Source organism: Schistocerca cancellata, chromosome 3 (assembly GCF_023864275.1).
Source record: "Schistocerca cancellata isolate TAMUIC-IGC-003103 chromosome 3, iqSchCanc2.1, whole genome shotgun sequence".
In the NCBI taxonomy this organism is placed as follows: domain Eukaryota; kingdom Metazoa; phylum Arthropoda; class Insecta; order Orthoptera; family Acrididae; genus Schistocerca; species Schistocerca cancellata.
Window position 1 is genome coordinate 230,360,141 of NC_064628.1, and position 26,452 is coordinate 230,386,592.

Below are 26,452 nucleotides of genomic sequence, written 5' to 3' on the forward strand. Positions count from 1 at the left end.
TCATTATTTCAATAAATGAAAAGCACCAGTTTGCTTTTGTTCTACAATATTACTTTTATTGCTAACCGGTTTTTGGCTTACAAGGCCATCTTCAGACATTTCAGTTTACTCTCTCACTTTAGCTCACCTTTTAGGCCTGCAGGTCTGTGGATCTTGATCCACATTGTCCTTATTTATTTATTTACTCTCCATGTAACGAGATTGTTACAGCTTTAGATTATCTGTATGAAGAGATACAATGTTGTACTGATTGTACTTCTTTTACCAGTAAAAGATGAACGCGTACATTGCTGTAGTTAGTGATGATCAGAAATTACCAGTTTTCTGTTACAAAAATAAACTAGTGGCTATACCTACTAAGAATATCACAAGGGGTTGCTACAATTTGAAATCTTCTATTGAATACTAGTATTTCCCTACACATATGACTCAACTGACTGACAGTCGGTTTTTGACATCCTAGAAGGTCAGGGTGTGGGCGGGTGTGTAGAGGGGGGAGGGGGGGAGACAAGTGCACCCTATACAACTGCTAATTACGTATGGGAATTTGATGTACATCCTAAACTCCTTACCTGCCTTTCACTCTTTCCACCTTCTCCTCCCCCATTTCTTTGTTCATCCTCTCCTACTCAGCCCTCTGTCTGTGCACCATCACCTTCCCCCCCTCCCCTCCCTCTCTGTCCATCTCCTCCACCTTCCTCTCTGTATCCATCCCCTCTTCTCTCCTCTGTGTCCATATCCTCACCTTCTCCCTCTCACCTCTTTGTCCTCTTAGCCCTCTCTCTGACCTAGAGGTTTGTTTATTATTATTGCAAATGAAATCTCGGTTGAGAACTGAAGTCACTTAAAATGAATGAATGAGTAAATTGGTTGGGATCATTGGTGTATGGGATAAGAGAGACACCTCTTCTGCTGTTGGATCTGTGAGGATAGCAGCTTCAGTGACAGTGCTTAGCACAGTTGTAATCTGTAACTTGTAAGGATTACAAAGTTTTGGACTATTTAGATCCTGTGGTTTTGCGATTACCTCTCATTGTGCCCTGAAATGAGAAATGTCCTGCCCATTATCCTTCCCACCCCTCCCACAGTGGTATTCCACCATCCATTGAACCTATACAACATTCTCATCCATCCTTATACAACCCCTGCTCCCAATCCCTTACCTCATGGCTCATACCCCTGTAATAGACCTAGATGCAAGACCTGTCCCATACATCCTCCCACCACCACCACCACCACCACCACCACCACCTACTCCAGTCTGGTTACTAAAATCACCTATCCCATCAAAGGCAGGGCCACCTGTGGAACCAGTTATGTGGTCTACAAGCTAAGCTGCAACCACTGTGCTGCATTCTATGTGGGCATGACAACCAATAAGCTGTCTGTTGGCATGAATGGCCACAGAACACTGTGGCCAAGAAACAGGTGGACCACACTGTTGCTGAACACGCTGCCAAACGTGATATCCTTCATTTCAATGACTGCTTCACAGCCTGTGCCATATGGATCATTCCCACCAACACCAGCTTCTCTGAATTGCACAGTTGGGAACTGCAATACATCCTACATTCCTGTAACCCTCCTGGTCTCAACCTTTGTTAGTCACTGTCTTCACCCATCCAGCCTCTACCCTGTTTCCATTCCACAGCTGTCACTCCACCACCAGACACAGTCTTTTTATTTCTCTCCTTTTCCGCTACTCCCCCCCCCCCCTCTCCCCTGCCCTCTGTCTAACCTACAGCACTTCACTCTCCGCCAGCCCCACCATACTATCCCTCCCCCTCCCCACTCCGGCCTCCTCCTTACCCCCACCCAGTCGCCACTCGCATCATGCTCTGGTGCTGCTGCTCGCAATTTGATTTCAGTTGCCTGAGAATGCAGTCATGTGTGTGAGTTGCGTTTGTGTGAGTGTGTCTGTGCATGTGTGTGTATATTGTTGACAAAAACCCATGGCCAAAATCTTTAATTGTGAAAGTCTTTTCGTTGTGAGTATCAGCGACTCAGCATCTCTGCTGTATGGTGAGTAGCAACTTTCCTTCTCATAATATTGTCACAAATCTAGGTGGACATAATATGTATTATCTGAAAAAAAAAAAGTGCTATGTGGTTGAGAACCACCTCCCATTTAGGTGGGGTTGGAAGTGAAAATGATTTGATGTTGGAGAGGGACAGAGAGAGGGGGGAGGACATGTTTAGACAGGGGGGGGGGGGGGTAGGACATGGGATGGACAGAGAGGTGAGAGAATGATAAGGACAGAAAAGTGGGGAGCAGGAGATGGACAGAGAGAGAGAGAGAAAAGGGGTTTTTTTGGGGGGGGGGGGCTAAAGGACAGTATATGCAATATATGTGACATATACATACACAGATAAAGCTGTGGGTAAAAATCTGGTTCATATATAAAGATGGATTTCTGTTTTGCGCATGTGTGTCCATGTGTTCTGCATCTCCTCTTAAACAAATGGCTCCTTTTCAACCAAATTCAGTACACATACCACTTATTTGCTGGAAAGAAGTCATGCAGGATAAAAACCACTAGTCTTCTCCCATAGACGTGGTGGTATGGGCCAAAAGGATTGGTAACACCTGACATCTTGGATGCCCCAGAATTTGTTCTAGGTGTTGTATGTGCAGACATGCACGGCTGAGTAGAGGGAGAGGGGAGGAGGAAATGGATAATGAGACAGAGGAAGTGCAGAAGACAGAAAGAATGGGAAGGAGGAGATGTTCGCAGAGAGGGGGAGGTGTTGGAGGCCGGTGGAATATGGAAAGGGGAAATAGTTACTTGTAAAAGGAAGTTTATGTGAGGAAACAGGTGGAAGTACTGTGGCTGTAAGACACCCTTACTTCCCCTAGGTATGGGGATGAGAGTGGCATGAGACAGAAAAATGTTCTAAAACTACCTTTTGGTTATTCTTTCCTGTATTTGGATGACTGGGAATATTTTGAAAGTATGAAGTGTAAGTTATCTATTATTTGTGCTGCTTGCAGGTCATGAGAATGAGCCAACATTTTTGCTAACATGTTAAGGGACTGAAAATCATGTCACTCTGCTGAATACCACAGATAAATTTAGTATCTTCTCTGGAATCACATGGTGTAAAACAGCAGAGAATCCGACACACATGTAGGAAATACAGGCAATACACATGTACATGGTTGAAGCTGCGGGTAAAAAGCTAGTACATTATAAAAATGGATGTATGTGTGTATGTATGTTTATTCCACATCTTCTCCTAAACCATTGGACCAATTTCAGTCAGACTTGGTACACATAACACTTACTGTCTAGAAATAACTACTGTGCATTAAGAACCACCTAGCTCCTCCAAGATTGAGGAGAGGGTGAAAAGGGTTGGCAACACCTGTGTGTGTGTGTGTGTGTGTGTGTGTGTGTGTGTGTGTGTGTGTGTGTGTGTGTGAGAGAGAGAGAGAGAGAGAGAGAGAGAGAGAGAGAGAGGAGAGGAGGAGATGTTCAGACAGACAGAGAGGAGGCAAGCAACAAGCAAACAGAGTGAGAGGAGAGTTGGAGAAGGGCAGGCAGAGAGAGAGAGAGAAAAGAGTAGAAGATGGGCAGAGAGTGAGAAAGGGGAGGAGGAGATGTATAATGAGAGGGGGAATAGATGTTCGATGGAGAGTGGGGAGGAGACAATGAACAGAGAGAGGAAGAATGGGCAGATTTGTGTAATATAAGGGGTGACTGTGTTGGCCGTATGAGGCTTTCCGTTGTCGGGGAGCAGAATGACCCCACATGTGAGACCCTGGTCGTTTTGATTTGATCGCTTGGCAAAGGGTGGTCAAGGTTTGCGAGTAATGCTGGGCATTAACTGTTGTCCAGTGCTGCAGGAAGTGAATCGGATGGGGGCCATCTTGATCAAAGAAGAACGTCAGCATAACCTTTCGTGCACTCATGTAGACGATGACGTCCAGCTGTAGGTGCGGAACTGGTTAACATTGCAGCCCCGGGAATTTTATGAGACAGCCATTCACCACCATGTGTCACAGTGGGACAAATGTCTTCAACAGCCAGGGTCAATACTTCTAACATACAGGTACTGGTTTCTGTAATTATGTCTCTGGCTCATTTCTTTTTGAACACCCCTTATATATGTGACATACATGGTACAGGTGAATCCATGGGTAAAACGTTAGTTAGGAAAACTGGAATCTCTGGAAGCCTACTCAACTTGGTCAAGCTAAATATGACATCAAGATCACTTGTGTGGCTTTCACAGATGATTTATAAATACTAATGGCAAGTGAAATAACAGTAGGTAAGCATATAGAAGTCCTGACGGAACATACTGAAAAAGCTGGTGTACAGGTATCTTTTGAAAAGACTGCTTTCATTTGCATCAGATTTAACGTTCAGAGATTAAACATGAAGTATGGTCAGACACTTCAAGTGTGTTGGTGAGATAGCACGACCAACAGGATTAGAAAAGGAAACACAGAGTTTGATCACAAAAGGTCCATGGAACATATGGGAGAAGGCATGACATATTTAACAAGAAGTGTTGCATATCCACACATATAAAGGTTAGACATGAGACAATGGTTAAACCTGAAGCTCTTTATGCAAGCAGAACTTTAGTTCTCAATGTAAAAGGTGATCTGGAAAACATCCTGAAGGTAGAATGAAGAATTGTGAGGACAACTCTAGGCCCAGAAAAATTGAAAGACAGATGCAGACTGAAATCCCATAAAGCAATAGAGAAATTGTCAAACCAACATTGGAAAATAAAGACTGAAATTTTATAAACATGTTCGAAGGTTCCCGTCACTGAGGCATACACATAAAATGATGTCATATATAGGAAAATCAAAGAATATGTCATGGATTCAACATATTAAAAATGACCTTGAGAGAGCCCAGATAGAAGCAGTGGAACTAGTAAAGAGGAAAATTAGATGGCAGTCTATTGAAAAAAAAAGTTTCTATTGTGTGTGTTCTATGACCTGCAGTCTTTTTATGATTTGTAAATATGTGAAAGCTTTTCCTTCCCTATGTATTGTAGTTATGCTCATTATGTTCTGAATGAAGTTTCACAAACATGATTGCCTGCAGAATGTGCATATTGTGTATATTTAGATTATAGTTAGGCAATAATTGTATTGTCTCACTCTTCTCTTTAGTTGTGAGTAGCTTATTTGCAGTAAGTTATGTTGACAGACTACTGTAATTAATTTCACTACTGTTGGCCGCAGTTTGCATATCGCTATACCAACTGACAAAAGATGTGTGATACGCTTAACCTAAGAGCTTGCACTTTTGAGGTTGAAATTAATCATTGACAGACTGAAGGAATAGGAAAGGTCCTAATATACTTCCTTGAGATGCACCACCTTGAGGTATTCTGTAGGTTGATTTACTTGTTAACAACTGTTTATTCCTTCTATATGTTATCTTAAAACACTGTTTCTGTCTTTTAAATATGAGGTAAGTAGTTTTAAGGTGTCCCCTCTCATCCTATATTCTTTAAAGTTTTGCTGTAAAATGGTATGTTTCACTGTATCAAAAGTTTTACTCATATCCAGGAAAGTGTCTCCTTCATAAGGTTTGTGTAACAATTCATGTATAAAAGTTGCTACTGCTGTTAAGATAGATCTCCTTTTTGTGAAACCATGCTGTAAGATTGTTGAATACATAATATTCGATGAAAGATACCTTGACTTGATTTAATATTACTTTATCTAACAATTTGCTGAGTTTAGAAGTTAAGGATCATTGGTCTGTAGTGTTTTGTGTCAATTTTTATTCCCTTTTTATACAGTGGTAGAATCTCAGTAATTTTTTTTAAGAGGTCAGGAAATCCTCTGTGGTATTTCTTTAGTAGTTCAGTGAAATAACATCTCAGCTGCAAGACATTTTTGCTTGAAGTTAGAAGATGAATGCCAGGAGGTCCCCCTCAGTAGAGCTATGGATGAAAAAATTGGGTGCTATTTATAATAGTGAAGTCGGGTGTCCAGTAATATATTTCATGTGTGTTAATTGGGCTGAACTTGTCTATGAAGGGCTTACACTTTTCTTTTGCATCATTTAGTATTTAATTTTTTACACTGTATTGTTTGCAGTATTACTTTTCCCTCACCATCTTTATATATTATTTCCCAAGCTCTTTTACTAACACAGCTGGAAAAACTTTGACATTCATGTTTCGTAGGTTTAAAATTAGTCAATGAGTCTCTGTATTTTTTCCTGGGTGGTTTGTATATTGTTAAAAATTATTTTAAATTAACATGGTAAGGAAAATTCTGGCAGAAAGCAAATAATTCAGATATAAAGGAGTGCTCTTACAGAATAGTAAAAGCATGGACTCATCAACAGGACAAAAAAAAAAAAACAAAAAAAAAACAAAAAAAAAAAAAAGAAAAAAAAAAGAAAAAAAAATTAAACTTTGCTTCCTTTCACTCGAATCCTCTAACAAGGTAGGGTACACATACATAAGCTGGCATGCGTGTGTACATACCCCTGTGCATTACATTGTGCTGAATGAATACACAATACTGCTGACATGCCTGCACTGCACAGCCTTTTACATCGGTATGACAACAACTAAACTGGCTGAGCGCATGAACGGACACAGACTAACTGTCCGCCTAGGAGATGTCCAATACCCAGTAGTGGAGCATGCCCTCCAGCATAATTCTAGGGACCTAGGAACCTGCTACACCGTATGTGTCATTTGGCTTCTCCCACGCAACACCAGTCCCTCTGAACTGCGGAGATGGGAACTTGCACTCCAACACATCCTTTCATTCCGCCATCCCCCTGGACTGAACCTACGTTATACCACTTCACTCCCATTTACTCTTCAGTCTTCTCCTCTTTCCCTTTCCTCTTTAGCCATTCACGCATATTTTCATCCTACATAGTTGTGTTTATCTTTATACTATATACCTCTTTACTTCTGTATGCATCCTCTTTGGTTTGAAGCTGGCACAGAACTCACAGTAGAATATCTTTGGCTTCCCTCTGACAACCATGCCTCCATCCTTGCTACCCTCCCTGTTTTCCTTTCCCTGTTGCTTCATAACCTGGGTTGTGAGTAACTGAATCCACTTTCCCTTCTTCCCTTTCTTTCCCCTCTCTCCTCCCTGATGAAGGAACATTTGTTCCAAAAGCTAGGAACGTAAATTTTCGGTTCTGTTTTTTGTGTATCTATCGGCTGTACTGAGCTGAGGTAAGAACTGGCCAGCCCCTCTATCTCTTTGTTAATATCATAGACTAATCCTGTCATAGGCTTATCCTATCCCATCAGATTCAGGGCCACCTGTAAAAGCAGCCATCTCATATACCAGATCTGCTGCAATTTCTGCACAGTGAGCATGACCATGAATCAGCTGTCCACCAGAATGAATGACCACTGCCAAATGTGGTCAATAGCAGAGTTGATCAACAAGTGCAGAACACTCTGCTGAGCACAATTCTCTTCCTTCAGCGGTTGCTTTGCTGACCATGCCATCTCTATCCTTACTCCCAAACATCAGCTTTTCTGAACTATACTGATAGGAGTCATCCTTGCAACACTTCCTTCACTCCCATAGTCCTCCTGGCCTCGTTCTCTGCTAACCCACAGTGCCCACATCCTCTACAAAAGTCTCCTCTTTCCCTGTCCTGTCATCCCCTCCCAGTCTGCAACCCCATGTAATTGTTATTATGCACAGCACAAACTCACCAGCTCTAATGCCCTTGTGTTGCATTCCTATTTGTGCGTTTGGCAGGCACAATGTAGCTCCATGTGTACGTGTGCATGGGTTTGGGAGGGGGGGGGGGCACTTATGCATGCTCCAGCTCATTAGAGTATTCTTCTGTAAGATGGCAAAATTTTCATTTTTTTGTGTGCCTGTCATTAACTCAATGCTTCTGCTGTATGGTGAGTGGTCTCCTTTACTCCCAAAACACTGTAAATTAGCATCTCTACATCTACATCTATACTCTGCAAACCACCACGAGGTGCATGACAGAGGATATGTACCATTGTACCAGTGATTAGGGCTTCTTCCTGTTCCATTCACGTATGGAGTGCTGGAAGCATGATTGTTCAATGCCTCTGTGTGTGCAGTAATTAATCTAATCTTATCCTCACAATCCCAATGTGAGCGATATGTAAGGGGTTGTAGTATGGTTCTAGAATAATCATTTAAAGCCCACTCTTGAAACTTTGTTAACAGACTTTCCCAGGATAGCTCACATCGAACTTCAAGACTCTTCCAGTACAGTTCCTTTAGTATCTCTGTGACACTCTCCAATGGATTAAACAAACCTGTGACCATTCATGCTGCCCTTCTCCTGTTAGTCCTATCTGGTTTGGATCCCACACACTTGAGCAATATCTAGAACCAGTTGCACAAGGGATTTGTAAGTAATCTCCTTTGTAGATTGATTGCATTTCCACAGAATTGTTCCAATAAACCAAAGTCTACCACCTCCTTCACCTACGATTGAACCTGTGTGATCATTCCATTACATATCCCTACAAAGTGCTACACCCAGGTATTTGTACGAGTTGGCCAGTTCCAACAGTGACTCATTGATTTTGTCATAGGACACTACTTTTTTCGTTTTATGTATAGCAAAAGTTTACATTTCTGAATATTTAAAGCAAGCTGCCAATCTCTGCAACCCTTTGAAATTTTATCAAGATCTGACTGAATATTTACGCAGCTTCTTTCAGATAGTATTTCATTATAGATAACTGCACTCTCTGCAAAAAGCCTGATGTTGCTGTTAATATTGTCTGCAAGGTCATTAATATACAACATAGACAGCAAGACTCCCAACACACTTCCCTGGGACACACCTGAAGTTACTTCTACATCAGATGATGGCTCTTCATCCAAGATAACATGTTGTGTTCTCCATGGCAAAAGTCCTTAATCCAGTCACAAATTTCACTTGATAACCCATATGATCATACTTTTGGCAATAAGCCTAGGTATTGTGGCATTCGCTGTGTTATTCAGTGGTTTGGTATTTAACTAATTTGTAAATGAAAATGATAATGTTATTTCATTACAGTGTCTAATCACAAAATAATTTTTTCTCCCGGCTAAAGATTTGGTCAAGTTGCTAAAGAAATCCAAGTTAATGTTGTGTTAAAGTGTTGTCTGTAAGCTGTGTAAGTGTCACTAAATCACAGTTCATACAACAGGTTCTATACAACTATTGATTATAATGGAAACAGTTATCTTCAGCAAAATGATCATTGAAACCACTGAATATCAGCCGTGCACAACACTGACGTATGTTACCTGAAACAATATCCTTCGCAACTCGTGCAAATTGCGGCTCCATACATCAGCAAGAAAAAATTTGTTATATGGATCGTGCTATGTGCACTGTTTTTAAAGAACCAATCTGATTCGAATTACTTTCATTAAAATGAGTTCGGGACCACCGGTGCACATTTATTTTTACACATTTTAATTACCTTTGGCATTTATGTCTGCAGAGTTGCGTAATTTGAATTTGCCGCTGAGATAATTGTTAAGATGGCGGCAGACAATTGACAGAGACTTTCTATTGTTAGAGCAAATTTCCTTTTAACAGGATAAGTATCTGAACTAATGCCGATCAAACTTGACTTTTCTATTGTGCACTACTTAGACTAATTTTCATCAAGCAAACCTTTGATACTTTCGTAAGAAACACAGATAAAAATGTGATACAAATCGCTATCATCAATGGCTGCAATCCTTGCAGTGGAAAGAAATAATTAACGCAGATAATGCTTATTGGGAGAGGAATTAAAGGTACAAATAATTATTCACACATATTTATAATAATAAAGAACTCTATTCTCAAGTAATAAATAACAAATAATTACAATTTCTTAACAGACGTCAGTTTGATATGCGTCTTGCATCTGCAACCTACAAAAACCAACCAAAAAAGGTAAAAACAAAGGAAGACAAATGCAGGTCATAAAAGAAATTTACAATTATCATTGTCTTTGTATGATACACATTGGTATGTCCAATTACATCATTAAATATTATATAAATAATTAATATTCATCATAATTTTGTTTTATTTCACTGTTTTTCCATATGTCGGATAGATAATGTTTATAACTGTTAGAGGCATAATTTCCTCTCATCGCACTATAGTTAAAATTTATCTCATGGATGTTACAGTGTGGTACTGAGAGAGATGCTTTTCAGAAATCAAGAAACACTATATCTACCTCAATGCCTTGATCCAAAGCTTTCACTATGCCATGTGAGAAAAGTGCGAGTTGGGTTTCCCATGATCGATGTTTTTGTTATCCATGCTGGTTGGCATTGAGGAGGTCATTCTGTTCAAAATACTTCATTATGTTTGAGTACAGAAGATGTTTTAAGATTCTACAACAAATTGATGTCAAAGGTATTGGATGGTAGTTTTGTTGATCACGTCTACTACTCTTCTTGTAGTCTGGCGTGACCTGTGCCTTTTTCCAAGAACTGGGCATGACTTTTTGTTCGAGGGATCTACAATAGATCATAGTTAGAAGAGGGACTAATTCAGCCACAAATTCAGTACAGAACCTGACAAAGATTCCATTGGGTCATGGAGTTTTGTTCAATTTTAATGATTTCAGCTGTTTCTCAGCACCACTGACACAAATACTTATTTCATTCGTCTTTTCATTGGTACAAGGATTAAATGGGGGCAGTTCTCCTGAGTTTTGCTCTGTAAAGGAATATTTGAAAACAGAGTTAAGCATTTCAGCTTTGGGTCTAAAGCATACGCTCTATCACTTTAATTATTTCAGGAGGTGGCTTCTCAGCTTTTTTGAGTTCTATTACTACAGGATATGCTTGATTTAAGGTTTTATTGAACAGATGATGAAACTTATTCCATTAATCATTCACATCAGTTGCATTGTATCCCGGTTCCTATTTTTCATTCTCTGAAGCCATCTTAAGTATATCATAATTAATTTATATACAAAAATGTTATTTATTACATATACATTCCCTACATCAGTTTCTATAGTAAGGGCTCTGTGGTCAGATGCATAGTTTATAAGGTGGTTGTGTGGTGTTTATGTTTGTGAGAACATGAGTAATACATGTGTGTGTATATATAGTAATTTTTTTAGGTGCTGACTTCACCTGCAGCCATCTATTCAAATTGATCTGTCAAAGATCTACCCTCCTTCATTTGCATCATACAGTGGTCCCCCCCCCCCCTCTAATTTATTCTGTCCCATCTTCCTCCTCCTGCTCTTACCCTTCCTTCCCCTCCCCCACCTTTTCCAGTCCCTGCCTCATGTGCTACCATATGCAAAGTGAATCTTCCTTGCTTGCACCTGGACGAGCGTTTTCTGGTCTCATACTCACATCTTCTCTTGCTGTCTTTCCATCTGTTAGACCTGCCTCTCCCCCCCCCCCCCCCCCTACTCAGCCCATAATAGCATACAGACCCTGCTCTGTCAACCTATACCACATTCTCAAAAACTCTCATAGTGACACAGACTAATGAATCCAAACAAACCCAAAACATTTTCTCAACCAATTCTGCATGAACTTTAAGCCTACAGAAGTATCATTCATTTCTAGTGACTTTACCTTTAGCCCTAAACACAAATTCAACTTTGCTCATATAGTCAAAGATCTGTTCTCCTTTATTTAGAAATTTTTGTTGCCTCCAACACCTATGGCAAAAATTGACCTAAAGCTCATGTTGAAGCTGCCTCTCCTACTTCATACTTCAGTGCAGTCACAATGCTTCCCCACAGGAACCAAACTACTCTCCAGGAATCTTACATGAATTCCTCATCTTCAGTCTCTGCTCAGTTTCCTTTTACACATGTCTGCCAAATGATACAAACCTCTTGAAAATGGAATGACATGCCATTTACAGCCTTAAAACAAACGCAACTTCTTCTTTGTTTCCGAAGACAAACATTTAATGTGTGTCATGATAAGGTGCAGTGTGTAGCTGGCAGAAGACTGACTTCCTAAAATCCATGATCCTAATCCTCCTGGTGTTTCTCTCCAGTGGTCCTCGTACACCACCTTCAGCATTGTTTGTTTCTTTCCATTTTCTTTCTTGCACCCCCTCCACCTTCACCTCCAACTTTCAACTTACAGGTCTAAGAGTTTGTGAATGTTTATCCATACTGTTCTCACAGTTGTCTCCTTGTATTCTATCCAGCCCACTTCTAGTCCTACCTGTGTATTACTAAATGCAAGATGTTTCCACTCCAGCCTGTATTAGTGATAATATTAACCTAATTCCGTATTTCTATAACCTTCTCTTGCTGTCCCTCCCTTGTTTAACCTTAGCCATCCCTTCCTTTCACCACTCCTTCCAGCTTATCCCTTCTTTTTCATCTCATTCACTCCACACACTGCAACCTTTCAATCAACGCAATTACACTTGTACTATGGTGCAATGACAATGTTACTGTGTGTGGTAGTGGGAGGGGGTGGGGGTGGGGGGTGGGGTGGGGGAAGGGTGCCTATGTGTGACAAATTCACAAATTCAGTTGCCATATTGCAGTTCTTGCTTGAGTGCCCATCTACTGCTCTGTGCCTCCACTATATTGTGACACTGTATGATGAATGATTGCCTTCATCAAATAGCTAACGAGGGGACCGCACCTACTCATAACCACTGATTTTTGGTGGTGTATCCAAGGCTTGGTCGGAAATGGAAGTAACAGAAGTGGGAGCTCCAAGTGGCCAAGCATTTAGAAAAATATAACATTTGTGGCACAGGTCAGGTGAGGCATGAGCCATTTATGTTAGTTTTGCTTCCAGGCAACAATGAAGCAGAGGAAAGAGTAAGAATGGTAATCCGAGGGTCATGGGGGTCATGTCCCTCTCAGTAAACAATCCAAATGAACACTGCAAATAAACCAAACTAATGCACAATATATTTTATTATTTAATATCTAAATAAGATGCATGATAAGGAAGGGCAAAGGAAAATTTGGGATTAAAAATAAATTTCCAGGAGGGAATTTAAGGTGTACATGAGAAGTTCATATATAAAATGAAGTGCTTTTCTTATTTTGTAGTTGATGATTTACACATACTTAGGTGATATCCATTATAAAAATAGGGGAAGCAGTAAATTTCTTTGCATCTTGTACACATTACAGACAACACATTTTTATAGTTACATGATTGTTTTAAGGTTTCTATAGGAAACCAGACTTGGTTGACATTCATAAAAGGTTCTGTCTCATTGCACAGTTTTGCATCAAACCATGCATAATGCATCAAGTTGCCAAATATTGGCAAGGATAATTGGTGATGAACAGTGGACTATATTTTGATGCAGTCTTCTTTGGATGTTATTTCTTTTTCTCTCCTGATGAGGTAAGAGCAGTTTTGAAACTTTTTAATCAAATTCCTTACCTTACCATGAAAACAAACATTTCACAGAGTTGCACTAATGGAGTGCTTTTGGATATAATGATGGCAATCCGTCTTCATCTTATAAAATCTCATTGCATAGTTTTGGGCTTGATTGTCCTCCTCATGAATCAATTAACAGAAAGAATTTCTTCTCTTGCATGTACACTTTATAACACGAGTGAAAAATTTTTTGAATAAGGATGTTGTAAGTTTCCTAGATTGTATATCAGTCAGGTTCATTTCAGAGTATGTTGATACAATAGTTCCCTACTTAGCAATCATATACAACTGCTTGCTCATCAAAAGATCCATATCTAAAGACTGGAAAGTTACACAAGTCATACCAATATCAAAGAAAAAGAGTAGGATTAATCCACTGAATTACAGACGTGTTTCGGTAACGTCGATTTGCTGTAGGATTTTGAAACATATACTGTGCTCGAACATTATGAATTACCTTGAAGATGATGACTTATTGACAAATGACCAACATGGATTCAGAAAATGTCATTCTGTCATACACAATTAGCTCTTTATTTTCGCAAAGTAATGAGTACTGTTGACAGTCAAATTGATTCCATATTTTTAGGATTCCAGAATGCTTTTGACACTATTCCTTACAAGTGATTTCTAATCAAATTGCATGCCTATGGAGGATCGTCTCAGTTGCATGACTGGATTCATAATTTCATGTCAGAATGGTCACAGTTCGTAGTAATTGTCAGAAAGTCATAGAAAAAAAGAGAAGCAATATTTGGTATGCTCCAAGGAAATGTTAAAGGCACTGTGCTGTTCCTGACCTACATAAAAGATTTAGGAGCCGATCTGAGCAGCCTGCTTTTCTTTTTTTTTTTTCTTTTTTTTTTTTTTCTTCAAATGATACTGTCATTAATCATTTTGTAAATTCATCAGATGATCAAAATCAATTGCAAAATGATTTATAAAAGATATCTGTATGGTGCAAAAAGTAGCAATTGATTCTAAATAGTGAAAAGTGTGAAGTCATCCACATGAGTACTAAAAGGAATCCACTAAATTTCGGTTACATGATAGATCACACAAATCTAAAGGCTGTTAATTCAGCTAAATACTTAGGGATTACAGCTATGACTAACTTAAACTGGAATGATCACATAGATAATACTGAGGGGGGGGGGGGGGGGGGGGACGAAGACTGTGATTTATTGGCAAAACACCTAGAAAAAGCAACAGGTCTACTCTTTACTGTGTTCAGTGTGGGATCTGCATCAGTTAAGACTGACAAGAGGACATCGAAAAAGTCGAAAGGAGAGCAGCACATTTTGTATTATCACTAAATAAGGGAGAGAGTGCCATGGATATGATAGACAAGTTGGGGTGGCAGTTTTAAAATAAAGGCATTTTTCATTATGGCAGGATCTTCTCATGATATTTCAAGAATCAACTTTTTCCTCAAAGTATGAAAATATTTTGTTGCTGCCCACCTACATAATGAGAAATGATCATCATAATAAAATAAATCAGAGGTCACACAGAAAGATTTAAGTGTTCATTTTTCCTGCATGCTGTTCGAGAGTGGAACAGTAGAGTAATTGCTTGAAGATGGTTCGATTAACCCTCTGCCAGGCACTTAATTGTGAATTGTGGAGCAGTCGTGTGGATGCAGATGTAATGAAGTAATGACAAATTCCGATACATGGTTATTATAAATGACTGAAACAATCTCACAGATTTGCTGTAGCTGCGTTAGTTGGCACATTGTCACAGAGCTTTCTTTGCACACACATAGAAAAACTTAAATTTTTTTTTTTTTTTGCTATATCAATTACAAGTGCTGCCTGTGTGTCCCCTACTGATTCTACAGATATCAAGTCAATAATCAAATTCTTCCCACGTTAGGTGCAGCATGTCCCTATCCCTAACAATCTACTTAAAACCAGTTTGATGCAAGCTCACAGTTCTTGTAGGTTTGTTGCTAGAGAACACACAAACACTGACTCATTCACATAACACAACACAAAAAAGTTGCATGTTGTTAGGTCGGGAGAGCATGGAGGCCTTGACATGAATTACTGGACATCAACCCCACCAAGACCAATGCATAAATTTCTCAGTTTCCTGTTTAAGAATTCATAAACATCATAATGGACTGAGGTGGAGCACCATTCTTTTGGTAGATGAAGTCCACACTGTCAGCCTCCAGTTATGGCATGAGCCAGTTTTCCAAAATGTCCAGATATGTGTGTCCTGTAATGCTCTTTGCAGAAAATAAAGGGACCATAAACTTTAAATTGTAAGATTCCACAAAACATTAAGATTCCACAAAACATTCATTTTTTAGTGAAAACCAAATGTCGTGTGTTCACTATGGCAATAACAAGAAATGTTGCTTCATCACTGAAGATGAGTTTCTCATAAAATCCATCCTTTTCCATAAGCTTTTGCAACTGTGCTGAAAAGTCAAAGTATATGACTTTGTCATTGGTAGTCAGAGCCTGTAGTTGTTGCAAGTGGCAAGGCTTCAGACGTACCCCTAAGATCTTCCAAATGGTCATTTGCGGTGTGTTCAGCACTCTGCTTGATGTTTTCGTTGACTTCTGTGGGCTATGTGCAAAACATGTGGTCAGCTGTTCCTTCACTCACTGCAAGCCAACTTGTTGATTTACACTTGCAGAGGCATTCTGAATGGAGTTGACAGATAGTGGATCTTTGTTGAACTTCATTCTGAAGTGTCATTGCACTGTTGCGACAGACTGATGTGGAGACATTTCAAGCACAACATGTTTCCTTGGCAACTGTCACCATCTTATCTAATTGCTCACTGCTGTGCTCTTGTGTCAGAAATCTGAAGTGTACAGTACAAAACTTATTGAGTTTTCTATCTCATTGTTGGGTTTTATGACAGTGTATCAATTAATGTAGCTATAGTGAATTTATGAAATTGCTTCAATCATTTATAATAAATCTGTGTTTTGCCATGTACACGGCCTTGGTATTTTGAATCCTCAGTCCAAAAGAGCCACTACTCTCTTGCAGGCATATGTAAATGTTGGCAATAATTTTCCAGAAAGGGTGTAGCGTAGAGCACTGTATACGAGTGGGTTACTTTGTTTATATCTTGTCATTTTACAAGAACTACTTTTGTCCCTCAATGGTCCAGTGTTCAGTTATTAGTCGATTGGTACTGGCTATCTGGAAAGAGAACATACAAATGGAGATATTTTGTTATACGTGATGTTAAAGAGTATTTAGTTTGGCGTCAGCAAGTGAGAATTCTTGATTAACGTGTTTGATTGGATGCTTTAATTAAAATCCCTTCTTGGAGAGTTATTTGCAGAGCCCTTGTGGATACTGTAAGTATAATTCTTTATTGGAAATATATTTGCAATCCCAAATCATCCATTGCCTTTGCTTTTCATGTCGTTTATGAAAATATTAATAAATACAGTATGTTGATCATTATTTCAGTTTATTTGCCAGTTAAAAAATGTCAAAACTGAAAATAAAATACAACTTTCCCCAGAGGGGCTCAACCCCATGTCCCTCGGGTTACCGTTGTGTATTCTTTTTTCCCTGCGGCAGTCACTGCCTGGAAACTATTTGAACAAAAATAGCTCATGCCTCTTCTAAACCACGTCAAAAATTCTATATTTTTCTAAACAGTTGATCATCTGGAGCTCCCACTTCTGTCACTTTTTTTCTGGACAAGCCTGTCATACACCATAAATTTGGATGTAATCGGTAATGGCAAAAGGGCAGTCCCCTTATAAGATCTGAAGTCCCAGCACTGTCAATTATTTATACCAATATTTCTGTACATTTAGTACTTACAGAGTTGATCCTATGGAATAAAATAATATATTCACAAAATTTTTTGTCTTATATTTTACATGAGTTGGGTCCTTGTCTTGATAGGGTACCATCATACTAACGGAGTTGTCGAGGAGAAACTTCTTCAGTTTGTTGTCAAATTTTATTTTTCTGGTTGACAGACCTCACTGGATATGTGATCAAAAATGTCATTGCAGCATTGTACACCCCATTTTGCGCTAAAGACAACCATAGTGTGGGGTAATGATTATCATTTTTTCTTCTGGTATTGTAATTGTGCACAGTATTGTTCCTTTTGAACTGAAGTAGATTATTTACAACAAACGTGACAAGAGAATAAATAAACTGTGAAACAGTAGTCAGAATGCTCAACTTTTTAAACAGATGTCAGCTTATTAACTTGGTTGACAAGAAATTGTACAAATACAATAACAAGTGATTTTGTGCTCTCATTTTAAAATGGCAAATATCATTTCCAGGGCATGCATCAATTATGTTCTTCTGGTAACAGTGGATCAAATGATAGTGTGGTTCGTCATGTGGCTGTAGTAAATCTGAGAAGTTTAGATGCAGCTGTTAAAATTAATTTTTCCAAAAATAAAAGAGACACTATACAACATAATTCAGTACATATTTTGACTATCATGATGATAAGTGTGCCCCACAGTAATTTAAAGTGCCCCTCATGAGGAGTTTATAAGTTTGTGTAGAATTATCTGTTATACATTTATATGGAAAGTTTACAATAATCTTATTTATTTCATTTTACAGAACCAAATTCATTCAAACATGTTTTTGGTGTCAACATATCAGCGAAACAGCTTGGGAAGGACTTTAAAGAACTTCGTCGATTGCTGGATGAATTTCCTTCCTGCTACAAGAACTCTAATTTAGTGGGACCAGATGTAACTAGACCTAAACTACTTCAGTTGCCATCTGCTAGTTTTATGCACAAGTTCTTGAAGGCTGCTAATGGTACTGTCCGTGCTGCTACATTTCACCAGTATGTTCAATCTCAATAACTGAAAATCATATTTGATTTGGTAACTGTTATTTTGTTTCCACTTACAGAGTAAACAAAATCAATCCTTATTAATTTTCACATATCTCATTAGCTTAGGTCACATTGTTCAAGCACTTCAAGCAAATTGTTCCTGCAGTTACTTTGGTTGAATGTACTGTAAGACACAACAGAAATGTTTGTTTGCAAGACTACTTATTGTTATTTATTCTTCCAAAATTTATAATTTATTGCCTAGATGAACTGAGAAGTAGAAAAGAATGTTCAAGTATAGAAGATTCAGCCTAATTTAGCCACTGTGATTTGAGTTTCCTGCAGTTCTTTGTAACAGACCATGATGGACATTTTTTCTTTCCTTGTGCTTTGTAAAACCACAAAATCACATATAATTGTATGCTATGTCTTTATTAGAATGATTTGTAGGTAGGGTGACAGCTGGTTCTTGATGATAGCAATGTAATGGTGGATTATTAGATGTAATGAAATTGAGGAGGCAGAGTGTGACATACAAATCAAGGAGGAAGATAGGATTTAAACTGGAAAACAGTAACAGTGTACCAACTTCTTGCCTTCATACTTTATCACACAGATACACTATCCATAGAGAACCATGATGGTACCTTGTGAGGCCAAAATACAGTTGCTGTCACTTTCCCTCCCAACAAAATTGTTTTTGCCTACATCATACACTTTTATCATTGCCAACCCACTGTTGCGACTGCAGTTTTGTTTGCATTCACTTAACAGCACCTACTGTCTTCCATATTATTACTTGTCTCTACACAATTTATTGTTATATTTTTCATCTGCAGTTTATAATTGCAACTTGTTTAGTGCACTCAGCTTCTTTGTGTGCTGACCTTTATTCTTGATATTATGTTCCATTCATATGAGATATTTATCATCTCAACAATCACATAAATCTTAATGGCATAGTCTCCTATCATTATAGCACGAATTTCATCAATTACTTCTTCAGAATAACTCTTAATTAGGCACTCAGAGCATACCAAGTGCTTAGCACCCATACAACAATATTCAAATTAATTTGTCCATTAATAAATGGTCCTGAGTTCTGGTGAATAGTCCACATGTACCTAGGCCACAATTTACTTTTATAAATAAAAGTGTTTTATTTTTGTATGATATATTCCTGTAACCATTTCAGTAGAATGTATCACACCAATTACTTATTATGGGTATCAACAAAAACTGCATGTTGCATCTGTATAAAAGTTAATAATAGCATTTACATTTTTTTCCCATTTAGGCATTTCACTGTGCATTATTTTCATTTTGATTTTTTTCCCTTTATGATCCTCTGAATAAACTATGCCATATTATATAACATTGCATCTTTAACAAAGAGAACCAGTGGAAGAAATATAAATAAATGAAAGAAATCACTTTCTGTCAGGTGAGTTTTCAGTTTTGGGAACAGAAGAAAGTCACAAAACCTAAGGTCTGGAGCTAACTGAGCTATGGAACCAAGACAATGTTTTTCTCACAAAAGAGCATAGTGTGATGAGGTACAGTGTTATGCTGAAGCAACCACTTATACACAATGCTTCAGTTTCCAGTAGAGCACTTGCCCATGAAAGGCAAAGGTTGCAACTCGTCATTTTGCTGACGGATTTGCACTGCTGTGTCAGTCTCTGACAGTAGATTAGTGACGCTGGTCATAATTTTGTCTGCGAGAGTGGAGCACTGTTGAACCAAATCACATGTCGCGACGGAAACAGAATGATGAGCATAAATGCCTGAGCACAGTATCTGAGTGTCAGAAGGGTGGTGTAGCACTGAACCTTGGACTATGTTCAAAGATAGTTTGTAATGGGACAAGAAATCGATACCGAGAATTGGTTCATCAACGTCGGCGATTGGTTCATCAACGTCGGCGATGTAAAAAGTCTACAGGAAACGTAGAGAAGGAGATAGATGCACCATAATTTTAGCAGAGTGACAGTTTGTAATGTTGATTCATTGAGAACGCGTAGAAGCGATTTCGTTGGTAAAAAAACATGAGGAGCCACTGATGTGGGTATGATAGATACGTCAGTGCCTGTGTTGACTAGGAAAACAAGCCGCAACAAAATGTCAGTCACATATAAATGACCACTCAGCTGAGAGGACGAGTGGCCGGAGTGCAATGTTTGGGGACACCTGTGAAGTTCCCTGCAGGACTCAATGTCTTTTAGATCCTGTGGTTGCCGTTTGGGTGCTGGCAAGGTAATCTGCACTTCTTGGCCTCATCCCCGAAAATCTTGTGGTACCAACAGTACGGATGAGCCGGATGTGGCGGTGGTGGTGATTGTGACAATGTAGGTGGTTTGCCCTCATTGATCTGTTCCAGAATGTAAACCAGGACATATGGTGCGTGTGTGATTCTGAAGTGCTCAGAAAGAGGAGAGAGCGAATGAATACTGCCCGGTGGTGTAGATGGTGTGGAGGCAGAACGAGCCCTGCTCTGCCCGCAGACGGTCGGTAAACAGGCAGCGTAGTGCCAACCAGCGGTGAGAGGTGTGCTGGTTGTTTTCATCGCAGTAGTGCATACAGCTGATCTGCGATGCGAAGGCAAGAGCCGATAGAATCGAAAGAGTGCGGTAGCAGGGGTGTCTGCAGATTGGTAGGTAACTTGGCAGACTGTACCGCCCACAGGGTAATGTCCGGCATTGTGTGTTCACTCACAAGTAGCCAAAGGTGGCACCAGAGTTGTGACGGAGTGCGGCCCGCAGTTGTTCCTCGTACTGTATGTTGATTATTAATTCCTGTGGCGAGCTGGCGAGTCAGTCCAATATGGTGTTCTCGGCAAACTCTAATTTTGGCAGTGGCGGTGGTGAAAGGAGGAGGTCACAAATTAAATCTGAGTGATCATGGAGGTGCATGACGAGACATAGAAATTTAGAGTTGTCATCAGTCACCTGATGTAACTCAAAAAGGTGCTCCACAAGCGAGTCAGTCCAATATGGTGTTCTCGGCAAACTCTAATTTTGGCAGTGGCGGTGGTGAAAGGAGGAGGTCACAAATTAAATCTGAGTGATCATGGAGGTGCATGACGAGACATAGAAATTTAGAGTTGTCATCAGTCACCTGATGGAACTCAAAAAGGTGCTCCACAAGCGCGAACCATGAAATAGGGTTGTTCTCGTATAAAGGAGGTAGCTTCCTTCGGCAGACAATCAGGGGGCCGGGGACAAGGCTGGCTTCGGTGTATCTTGGTGGAAGGCCTGCTGTCCCGTGATAGAATAGGCTGTCCTGTAACCCGGCACTACTGGCGTGGGCGTGTTACTAGCAAACACGTCCCAAACAACAGCTGGTTTACAATGTCCCTGATGAGTCACGGAAGTGAGACGCAGCAGGCATGGTCGGTACCATGGGAACGAATGCGTAAGTGCCACCTGAGGTAGGCCCATAAATTGAACCAGAGGTTATAGGCACGGTACTTAACTTGTCCACCTCAGAAATGATGCAGAAGGCCAGCACGACAGGTGCAGACGGTACTGTGGAAGGAGCGAGTGGGGGGGGGGGGGGGGGGGGGGAGGTTTGGTACTTGGTGTGGCAACAGTGAGAGTTTTCTGTACACATCAGAGATGCACTCCATATCGTAGGACTATAAATCACTGGTGAAACCTGCTGGCGGACACATTGTCGTGGTACAAGGTTCCTGGATTGCGAAGCGCCGTCGGGTGTTCTCGAACCCACGTGGTCGAGAAACTGGGTGACAGATCTGGTGGTTGAGCCTATTGAACTTGATGTATAAAAATGTCCGTTATTAAATTGTGAAGAAGGCAAAACTGGCATAGCTTGATAGCAGTCGACCGCATGTGCATTTTGCACAAAGGGCGGCATTGCACAGAGCACTACTGTAACCAACATTGCGGCGCGTAGAGGATCAAAGCACGTGTGCGATATTGGGTCCTTTTGAACACTACACAAGCAATTGATCATTACAAGATTCTGGAAATCGTCCACTTCACCTTTAACATGGTGGCGTGCACAGTCCGGCGACACGAAAACTGAGTCCATTGTTTGAGGTAATGGTGCCGGCCGCGGTGGTCTAGCGGTTCTAGGCGCAGTCCGGAGCCACGCGACTGCTACGGTCGCAGGTTCGAATCCTGCCTCGGGCATGGATGTGTGTGATGTCCTTAGGTTAGTTAGGTTTAAGTAGTTCTAAGTTCTAGGGGACTGATGACCATAGATGTTAAGTCCCAAAGTGCTCAGAGCCATTTGAACCATTTGAGGTAATGGTGTAACACTCAGCCGTTGTAGAGCTGCAAAGTTTGAGGTTAACTTCATTGGAGATCATGAATCACTGTCCATTTGCAGCGAAACAACCATTGGCAGGGGATTGGAGTGGCCTGGTAGTAGTAGCTGAGCCTCCAAATCCTCTTATAGAATGTTGGGTGAGGCAGCCATGGCATCGAACATAAAACCTATTGATTCCACACGACCGGTGCGGAAGTTGCAGAAAACATTGAAACTTCGGGCTCAGTATTATGGGAAACAGGAATACGGATAAATGTATACGCAAGAAACTGTTCCCATAATGTCTATACATACATATATTTCAGCAGAAAGAAAGATACACGTGTACACTGTACAAGGTACAGAGGCTGACTGCAACATTAACATGGCAGCTCGTCAGAGCAGTTAGAGTTCAAAGATCACGCTTTACATGGCCGATGTGACCTATCGACGCCACATTGGTGTTAATCAAGATCAACTGTTTTCTGATCATTCTTACTGTTATGCTTATTTTGCTGGAGTTTCGCGACAGTCTTCCTTTCTTTCTCTCTTATTTTTCCCATGGCATGCCTGAATTAGAAACAAATCTTCATAGTTTGGAATAGTTATCACTAACTTCAGCTTGTGCTAGAAACACATGGCTCATAAAAATTTCAGTTGGGACACTGTACTTGTGATTATTTTGTGTTAATAGATTCTGAAGGAAGACATTTCCCTAAGCTCAGCAGTATTTTCAGTCTCATTTATGCACTTGCTGACCATTTAATGCTTTGACTATATAGTGAATGGTTACCTTTATTCCTTTTGTTATTTATTAGCAGTACATATCATCATGTTATGCAAGTGGATTGATAGTCGCATTGAAAGTTTCTAGGATATTAACTTGGCTAAAACTGAACAAAAATAATTTTAATGTACAAAGATGCCTGTTCTACTGTCTCTCTAGGTCATTTATCTTAAGACACTTCATTTGCATGCAATTAATGTTTGAAGGTTAACTAGTGTACAGAAGTCACTGATGAAACAATGCTGTGTAACAGATAGTTATGACTAGCAGATTCACAAGAGTCATCTGGCTAAGCATGTGCTTGAAATCATATAGCCTATGTTAACTCACCTATTACATAGTCATATTTTCTAAATAGTAGTTGTCTGTTCATACATTCTTCTCTTATTCACATCGAAGTGAATATGTTGAGTGTCGTTTAAGAGATTTAAACACAGCATAATGGAATAGCTTGTAGTGTAGAGGGACAAATAAAGGAAGTGCTCACATAATGCATGAACTTATAGTTTGGGGTACATGTGTCTTTTAAGTATTGCATGTGTTAACATATTTTGTTTCAAACAAAAGTTATGGCTTTTGCCAAATAGTACATCACTTTGCATCACTTGTGAACATCCTAGTTATTATCATATAATGCAAAATATTGTTTCCTCAGCAACTTGTGCTTCAGTAGTCTGTAAAATTGTTAACCTTTAAATATTGATTTCACACAAATGCAGAGTTTTATAGATAAATGATTTCGGTGTGTTGTAGGAAAGACACATTTGTGTATTTTAAAATCAGTTTTATGTGATTTTTAGCTGTTGGAACTGTAGTATTTTCCTTGTTGAATATAGGAATCCAATCAGTAAACTGAGCTGTCAGGTCCAACAACTGAGCTCTTTAATCATTCTCTACATACAAGCTGGGTGATTGTGTACAGTAGATAAGACACTGGACTGACATTTGAAAGGAGGATAAAGATTGATTCTCACTCAGCTGAACATCACATAGCGGCAGGAAATGATATACATGACCTAGTGGATATTGTCAAAGCTCCTTGAGATTGGAGATTGTTGACAGATAATCAGTTGTACATAGAGAAGCAGGTACACATCAGAAGATCATTACTTGGTGCAGGAATTAGCAGCTGACTCTAAAACATAAACAAATGCAATGCATTGTGCAAAAATAGGGAGAGATTCCTGTTACTGTTAGATTTCACATTTGCCAAACTGTTGTTGTTGTGGTCTTCAGTCCTGAGACTGGTTTGATGCAGCTGTCCATGCTACCCTATCCTGTGCAAGCTTCATCATCTCCCAGTACTTACTGCAACCTACATCCTTTTGAATCTGCTTAGTGTATTCATCTCTTGGTCTCCCTCTACGATTTTTACCCTCCACGCTGCCCTCCAATACTAAATTGGTGATCCCTTGATGCCTCAGAACATGTCCTACCAACCGATCCCTTCTTCTGGTCAAGTTGTGCCACAAACTTCTCTTCTCTCCAATCCTATTCAATACTTCCTCATTAGTTATGTGATCTACCCATCTAATCTTCAGCATTCTTCTGTAGCACCACATTTTGAAAGCTTCTATTCTCTTCTTGTCCAAACTATTTATCGTCCATGTTTCACTTCCATATATGGCTATACTCCATACAAATACTTTCAGAAACGACTTCCTGACACTTAAATCTATACTTGATGTTAACAAATTTCTCTTCTTCAGAAACGCTTTCCTTGCCATTGCCAGTCTACATTTTATATCCTCTCTACTTTGACCATCATCAGTTATTTTGCTCCCCAAATAGCAAAACTCCTTTACTACTTTAAGTGTCTCATTTCCTAATCTAATTCCCTCAGCATCACCCGACTTAATTTGACTACATTCCATTATCCTCGTTTTGCTTTTGTTGATGTTCATCTTATATCCTCCTTTCAAGACACTGTCCATTCCGTTCAACTGCTCTTCCAAGTCCTTTGCTGTCTCTGACAGAATTACAATGTCATCGGCGAACCTCAAAGTTTTTATTTCTTCTCCATGGATTTTAATACTTACTCCGAATTTTTCTTTTGTTTCCTTTACTGCTTGCTCAATATACAGATTGAATAACATCGGGAAGCATCAAACTATAACTGGAAAAAGTCACATGTATTAAATATATGGAAGTATGTGTACCGAGCAATTTAAAGTGAAACAACCACATACAACTACCGATAGGAAAGGCACCTGTCAGAGTGAGATTAATTGAAAGTATCCTCAAGAAGTGTAGTCCACTTGGACCATACAGAACCCTCATTAGTCCAATAACAGAGTAATGTCCCTCTGTCTGGGACCATTATGAAGCAGAACTGGTAGAGAAGATCAGAACATTTCACAGAACAGGTCTGGTTAGTAAGATCAAAAGCATGAAAGAGAGGCTCATACAACTCTTGTGGCATATGCTGCAAGAGAGGCATTGTGTATGGCTGTGGTTTACTGTTAAAATTACAAATATGTGTGTTCCTGGAAGTGTCAACCAACTTATTGCGTCCTGCTACATATATCTGAGGAAAAATTGGTTAAATTAGACAGATTCGAACTCACATGGAGGCTTCCAACAGGTATTATTCTGACACACTATTGCTGATTGGAACAGAAAATGGGAGAAGTGACAGTGGTACATGAGATATCCGCTACTACAAACTAAGAGTTGACCTACAGTCACAGTTTGGCAACAATGATTACCAAAGTATAACAGAAAACTAAAACAATTAGAAAGAGATATACATTCAGTAAACTAGATAAAGAAGCGGTAATGTCATATCTCAATGAGGAACTTGAAACTTTTAGCATAGAGAGGAGCATGTAGAGGAACTATGGATAGAGTTTAAAGCAATAGTTGAACATGCACTGAATAATTATGTACCCATTAGAACAGTTCATAGTGGAAAGGAGAAACAGAGACTACTGCATAACAGGAGTAAACAAAGCATAGCGATATAGATAGAGAGATGTTAAATGAAACACTTTTGGCCATCAACAGAGCAATGTATACAGCCCTGAATAACTGCTTTAGCAGAATATTGTCAAATGATCTTTTGCAAAATGCAAATAAATTCTGGTTGCATGTAAAGGCTGTTGGTGGCACCAGAGTTGCTGTCCCATCATCTGTGAATGAGACAGGAACTAAAGCTGAATGTTGCAAAGCAAAAGCTGAAATACAACAATATCTGAAACTGAGTCTGCCTTGATGCAAAACACCTTGT

At 39.6% G+C, this 26,452-nt stretch overlaps 1 protein-coding gene across 1 annotated transcript in view; it reads left to right on the forward strand.

Moving 5' to 3' along the window:
- Positions 1 to 26,452, forward strand: part of LOC126174862 (heparanase-like) — a 331,149-nt gene that overhangs the window by 146,716 nt on the left and 157,981 nt on the right. Inside the window, exon 4 of the mRNA XM_049921262.1 lies at positions 17,942 to 18,173. Coding sequence (XP_049777219.1) covers positions 17,942 to 18,173 — 232 coding nt within the window. The remainder of the gene's footprint in view (positions 1 to 17,941; positions 18,174 to 26,452) is intronic.